The sequence below is a fragment of the Crocuta crocuta genome, unplaced genomic scaffold (assembly GCF_008692635.1).
Source record: "Crocuta crocuta isolate KB4526 unplaced genomic scaffold, BGI_CrCroc_1.0 scaffold4, whole genome shotgun sequence".
In the NCBI taxonomy this organism is placed as follows: Eukaryota; Metazoa; Chordata; class Mammalia; order Carnivora; family Hyaenidae; genus Crocuta; species Crocuta crocuta.
The window spans coordinates 1384994-1392370 of NW_027529996.1; the positions used below are offsets into that span (position 1 = coordinate 1384994).

General features: G+C 41.8%; 1 protein-coding gene across 1 annotated transcript in view; it reads left to right on the top strand.

Annotated features, from left to right (window-relative positions):
- Window positions 1-2272, top strand: part of C6 (complement C6) — a 57719-nt gene extending 55447 nt beyond the window's left edge. Inside the window, exon 17 of the mRNA XM_077763425.1 lies at window positions 1709-2272. Coding sequence (XP_077619551.1) covers window positions 1709-1890 — 182 coding nt within the window. The 3' untranslated portion in view covers window positions 1891-2272. The remainder of the gene's footprint in view (window positions 1-1708) is intronic.
- The last annotated feature ends 5105 nt before the right edge of the window (window positions 2273-7377 follow it).

The window sequence follows — 7377 nt, forward strand, 5'->3', positions numbered from 1 at the left end:
GATCTTGCTAAGAGCATTTACGCCATGCCATACTAAAAGAATAGTGACCATGGCTTTCCACAAGCCTGGGGAACTGACATCCTCTCCACCAGTGGAATAGTCTCCTGTCTTTCACTAAACCCTAATGTTTACAACAACTGGCAAGGCCTTCCACAACTACACTCTTCTCTAGCTGGTTGAGAGAGGCCTTACAAGGGAATGCATGCTTTTTCACAAGATGTTTTCTACCAGAGATAAGATATCTATGTGCTTCTGAGTATCTCCCCACTTCTTTCCTCTATTTTCTCCTACTGGTTGAGACACATGGGAAAGAACTGATATCCACCTAAAAGAAGCTACGTCTTAATGACGTCACTGCTGATTCTCAGTCTAACTCAGATATTTTGGCAGCATGGGTTAGCCCAGATCTATCAAAATACTTCCTTTTTGAATACTTATACCTACACCCCAAATTCAGACTTGAAATCAATTGATGAAGCAGATTTGATGGAGCACCTTGTTAAGAGGTAAGTGGGACATCTAGATGAATGAGCTCTCAAACAAAGCACATAACTGTCTTGGGAGAAAGACATATATGGAAAGCCAACTAACAAGAAAGTGTAAAGCTATCAGAGTACTCACAAATTTACACTACTGAAGTCTAATTAAAACATTAAAGTTTATTTGCTGCGGGGGTGAGTGGCTATGAAATACTTCATGGAGGAGGTGAGGCCTGTAGAAGCTGGGCATGTGAGAGAAAGTAGAAAAGGCCAGATCAGTGTAGCAAAAGAAGGGGCTAGCACAGGCAAGAAAACAAAAACTAGAACACTGTTGAGGTCTTGTTTGGGAAGCAGAAAGGGATTTACTCTAAGTGGAACTGAAAAAGCAGAAAATGCAATGTTGCAAAAGGATTTTGAGGGTAAACTGTAGAGGACCTTGAACTATGATTAAAACATGCATGTATAGACATGAGCCTATATTCTCCCCTTTACTGAAAATTGATTTAATATTCTTGGCTTTGGTATGTTTATACCACGTAATCATTTTATGTTTAAAATGAACTTATTTAGTTCATGAATGCAAGATCTATGTGAATTATGAAGTGACTGGGTGGTTTTGAAACCAGGCCTCCTAAAAGAATTACCAACCCAGAAATATTATAGAAAAAAACAATAGCTGTGGCATAGAGTTCTGTTAAAGAATTAAGGCCTGTGAGTCATTTATGATCTAGAACCCTCCTCTACCGCTTCCTATTGTAGAACCATGGGCCGTTCACTTAAGCTGTCTGAACTTACTAACAAGCTCAGCTGTGGAATTACTTTGATAACATTTAGTTCATATGTTTGAGAATTAAATGAAATAAAACATGTAAAGCACTTGGCTTCTTATGTGGTTTCGTAGTACATTCTCAATAGAAGGCAGTATCTGTGAGAAAATAACAGAAAGGACAGACTGTAGACCTTGTGGAAATGGATTGACAGGATATAGTGACTGATTAGATGTGGGCAGTGAGTGGGAGTGAGGTGTCAGAGATACTGACCGACTCGTGGATTCTAGTCTCTCACATCCAGATCACTCCATTCAACCACAGTTGGGTCTTTTGGGCCATTGCCTTTGTCCCAGCTTTCTAATACATTGCCACTGAAGTGCCCGCTGCTCTGGGGACAAATTAGGTAAAATCAAACCCTGAAGTCCTGTGGTGAGTCACACTGTCTCCCTCTCATTTCAGCCGCCACTTCCGTATGTGTCTGCCTATTGCCTCCCCAGTGCTTCAAGGGTGGAAACCAACTCTACTGCGTCAGAATGGGATCTTCGATGAGTGAGAAAACAGTGAACATCTGTGAATTAGGAAGTATAAGATGTGCCAAGAGGAAAGTGGAAGTATTGTACCCTGGGAGGTGTTCAGCCTAAAGCAATCACTGAATAATAGATTTACTGTCCAAAAATAATCCCTACAAGAGGGCATTCTCCTACAAACAGCAGACTGGTGTGCCCGGAAGTTACTGGCATAAATTCTTTTGTGTTCCTTTCATATAATTATTCTCCATGCCTCTCCGGCCTTAGCCTTTTCTATCCAGTACCAGCCCATCATATTTTGTAGCGTACACCTCAGTAATAACTTTCACATCAATCCAGTGAATTCTTCTGTTCACACTGCACTTAAAATGATGGGACTTCTGAGGACCTCATGAAGCCTGTAGTATTAAGCACCCTCACAAGTAGAGTTAAGAACAAACACCATAATTGTCTTTATGATTCAATAAACATAACCTACAACAACTTGTAAAGCACATTCTTAAACTTCCCTTCATGCATTCATTCAACAAATGTGAATGTCTACAATGTGCCACATACTGTTTAGGAGGCTGAGGGATCAGCAATGAATAAAAGAGACAAAATCCCTTGCCTTCATGAAGCTTGCCTTCATGTGGAGGAAGGCAAACAAAAAATAAGATAAACATATATAATATATAGTGTATTTGGTGGTGATGGTGATAATTGCTATGGGAAAAATAATGGAAAGAAATGTGAGCCCACATCCACAATAAGGTGATGTGAATCCATCACCTTATGCAAGGAAATATTTCACAGTAATAACCATCATAGTAAGGATGACTGGGAACAAGTGGAAATTGCCCTGTTTAAAGTAGTTAAAAAACTCCTGGGGTTCCATACTCTTAGGAAAAAAAATTCTTCTTGCCTCAGCTAAAGTGCATCCCAAAGCTTTTAAGCTGAAGTGTGTGATGGATGGAAAATCATCAGAGAATTTTGAAGGAATAACTTTTAAGTTAAATTATATCCAAGTAGAAATCCATTTCTCAGTGAGGTGAGGGTGTCATTTTATTGGGGAAAAGGAGTGTCTTTGGAACAGCAATTCTCAAATATTGGTCTCGGAATCACCTGGAGTGCTGGTTAATACACATGCCTGCAACCCAACCCAGGTTCTGGCTCATTAGGTCTGGGGTGGAGCTGGAGAATTTCTAACAACTTTCCAGGTAGTACCACTAATGATCATCGGCAAGGTCACATTTTGAAAACACTGAGTTTAGAAATGGAGCCATCCAACAGCCCATTCTGTTTGATTTACTAACTGATCTCCAAACCTTAGCCAGCCAATCTCAAGGCCCCTGCGTGGAAAGAGATTTCCTTCCTCTAAAACTCAACAGGACTTCCACCTAATGGGAGGTGCAGTGAGCCACAGCCGCCTACAGCACCCTCCTTAGACCTTCCACATTAAATGCCACTCCTTTTCCATCTCATTCATCATAAGATGTTGGCAGCATCTAAAACATCTTACAACATCAAAAGAGAAGGATAAGGAAGGAAAAAAAAAAACTAGGAACAGAAACTAGTGTAACAGCAATGGAGTGGGAATTTTTCTTTTCCTAGGAATCAGTAACCTATCTTCCCCAGTCATGCCACCCCTCTCATCTCATAAATTTGGTGCCAGCCGCCTTCTCAGCATCATGCCTTCAGGGCTCCCAAGAGACCAAACTGAGGGCAAAGAGGCATTAAATACTCCCATGTCCCAAGGAGAGTCACTACCAATTGAATCAAGAGCCTTTCCTCAGGACTGAGTTGGAGCTGCTCTTCCCAGCCCTCACACCTGCCCCACATCTTTCTGGGGGGAGAGGGGGACCCAGGACCAGGGGACCAGGAGAGGAGGGAGGGAGGACACAGAATAGGCATCCTAGTGAATACAGTTTTCATAGAGTCCTACTCTCCCCCTAAGACCTTTTCCTCCCCTGAGTGAGGAGGTGGAGGATGCAGAAAGCATCCACTGAAGCCAGGCATCTGAAGCCTCAGGAGAATCATTTGTAGGGTGTGGGGCACCCACAGCAAGGACATAGGTGCTGCACCCCACCCCTCCCACTGGTGGGATGCTGAGTCTTAGAGCTGACACCTGTGAGCAGGTTGCAGGAGGAGTCCCTGGGAGGTGTGGATCCTGCTGAGGGCAGGTGTGGAGGGGATTCTCCCTTCTTGCGCATGAGACCACCTCCTGCCTAGAGAGTGCTGAAGGCAGGATGCTGATGAGAGTGGCCCTCACCATTTTGGGTGAGGAGGTGGGGGGTGGCATGACTTGCAAAAGATGAGTACAACCCTTTCTCCAGAGTCCCAAAGCATAGAAAGAGTGTAGAAGATGTTGGCGTTCTCTGGCTCCTCAGGAAGGACACAGAGAAGAGGAAAGATGGGCACTCTGAGGCCATCCTACATCTTGGACATGATTCTATGGAAAGTGCCAAAAGGAGACCCAACAGGAAGTTCTGGGGGCCTGAGCAGGTAGACGTAAAGCAAAACACCAACCGAAGGAAATGCAAGGGTTGCCAATAACACAGAACCAGATTTAGAAAGAACGAGTCAAAGGTGACACCCCATCATTGACCATGGAAAACAGCGCTTGCCATGTATCCTAGCTCGCTTCCTCGTTCCAGCACCAGAGAGCCAGCCCCAGCAAATGGAGAGATACAGGTGTCCTGGAATCAGTCCCGCCTCCCCCATCTCATCTAGGAGGGCTTGGAAATGTGCAAGAGCAACTGCCTCCCTTCCCCACCCCAAGTTCTCTGACCCCCCTCCCCCCCCACACACACACAGCCCAGCTGACTGAAGACAGGGAAGGAGGTGAGATGTAAATTGGATATGTGATTGGAGACTTAAACTGGACTAACTTTTAAGAATAAAAACTGACCATAAATCTAGTGGACCTTTCCCAGATTTAGTTAAGTCAAGAGAAAAAGAAAAATGGAATTTGTCAGAACAAAGTGAAAGCATGAGTGTTAGTTTCGTAGGGTTCCCATAACATAGTACCACCAACCGGGTGGCTTAAAACAAGAGAAATATATGGTGTCACTGTTCTGGAGGGCAGAACCTAATATCACTGTGGCAGTAGGGTCATATTCCTCCTGAAACCTATGGGAGAGAATTCTTCCTTGCCTCTTCTGGCTGTTGGTGTTTACCAGAAATCCTTGGTGTTCTTTAGTGTTCCTTGGCTTGTCCAGTCTCTACTTCCATCAGGACATGGCTGTCTTCATTGTCTTCCTTCTCTGCGTGTCTGTCTGCCCAAATGTGCACTGTGTTACGAGAACAGCAGTCATATTAGGTTAGCCCCACTCTAATGACCTCATCTCAATTGGATTACATCCGAAGACCCTGTATCTAAATATGGTCACATCTGCAGCTACCGGAGGCTCGAATTTCAACGTATCTTTTTGCAGATACAATTCAACCCATAGCACTGTGACCGGGGGAAACAAAGTTTCCTGTTTACACCCTATAATATATTCAAGGGTTTATACCAGCTATTATATTCATATTGCTGGATTTAAATCAGTCATGTTTGCTTTGAAGTATGTTACTCTTTTACTTGTAACAATCTTCCCTCTTAATGGTGATTAGTTGTTCTTTTTACCACCTAGTTACCTTTGTTTCAAAGGACTCTTTGAGTGCAGTAAAGTTTACATTAGGCTGATTTGCATCCATTTACTACTAGAATTTTTCACACTCATTAATATTAATATAGCAATTTAGTAGAATAAGTGTTAAGAGCTAGAGATTAAATCGTCATCATGAAGCAGAGAGCAAAACTGAAACATATTAGATACCTGGAATTTGGACCTAGAATGTCCAACACTGTCCCAGAAGATTAAATAAATTCATGATCAAAGGTAAAGGCCTATCCTCTTAGGCTACTAGAGATGAATACTAAGCATTCATGCTTGTCGTTTCAGCAACTGGAAACAGCTCAGGTCTTTTTTACATACATGGATTTTAATTTTTGTGGATTCTGCAAGAAATTGACAAAATAAAGGGGACCCCAGCTTAAAGAACTTTGTAAATTGACATGCTATCTCTCTCAGATGTCCTGGAAGCAGAATTCTAAGACTGTGGTTTTTAAAACGCCAGTCCTCTGGAGAGGTGACGTTCAAGCTTAAAGATTTCCTCTTTTTGACAGTCCTCAGTAAAGTTCACTAAATTTAAGAATATGTTTCTGCTTTTTTCTCTTTCTATAAAAGCCTCCCACAATGAAAATTCCTTAGTTTTAAAGATTTAGCTCTTCTGTTACTTCCAGAAGAACGTACCCACCAGCTAGACCTCATCCACATACTCTTGCTAAATTCTAATTCTGGGTAACAAGGATCTGACAGATCATGATGCCTCTGGTTGGTGTTGGGCACCAAATATTTCAAAGCTTGATTAACTGAATTCTAAATGGCTAGCTGTCTCCAAGGTCACCTTCATTCTTTTGGGATACGTTGTGTGTGGAATCAATGAGGCATCAAGCTTCTAACCAAACAAATGGCCTGCAAAATTATAGTTGTATCCATGTCATTTTATGAAAGTGAGATGGGCCACTGCTACCCTATTTGTCTTCCTGACAACTTGTGGCCATACAGCTTCAGTGGCACATGTCAAATGTCAGTTGGCACAGGTATGTGTCACCGATCAAGGGACTCCCACCGACAGATGGTGCATTGAAAGTCATGTTCACAAAGCTTTATATAGAAAGATCTTCATAACAACAGTATCGGTAATAGCAAAAAATGACAGAGCCTAAATGTCAAATAATAAATTACTCCCTCCCCCATATGATGGAACAGTAAGAGACCATAGACAAGTAACTTTTTAAAAGACTTTAAAGGACATAATAAAAAGTGGAAAACCAGGCTACAGTGCTACATATGATTCCAGCTACATAAATTGTGTATGTATAAATGTCTTTATAAGCAATCATTAAGAGAACAAATCAATAGAATTTGCAGTTATTTGTATTGTCTTATTTATGTTTCTCTGTGTTTTCTAGATTTTTAAATAATCAGTGGCATTTTCTTTTATAATTGGGCATGAAAGTCATTCTAAAAATTTTCTCTTCTACTTAGGTGAAAATATCGTTAATTCCATTTGGATGGACAGACTGGTGGCAAATTGGCTTCGGGGTTCAAGGCAGTCCCACTGGTCTGGACTTGCACACCTGGAACAGGGGTGAGCTTTCAGCCAGACGTGTGAGCCTCATGTGCATTCATTCATTCATTCATTCGCAAGCATTTTCTCAGTACCTGCCAAGTCACAGGAGTTAGGTCAATAATCACACAGAGATTTTGGGGGTACTTACAGACTGGGAATATTTTAAAGGTATACTAAACCAGCATTATACAAAAGAGTAAGTAATGAATTCGTTCTAAAAAATTACAGCTGTAGAAAACATCTTTAGGGAATGAAAAAAACCCTGGACAGTTAATAAAGTCAAGCCTCACTTCTCACAGTTGGAATCACTGAGTACCTATCTGAACTTGAGCAAACCTCTGAGACTATTTCCTCATGTGAAAATGGGGACAATATCAGCCAACTCACTGTATTTTATACAAATACACACACACACACACACACACACACACACACACA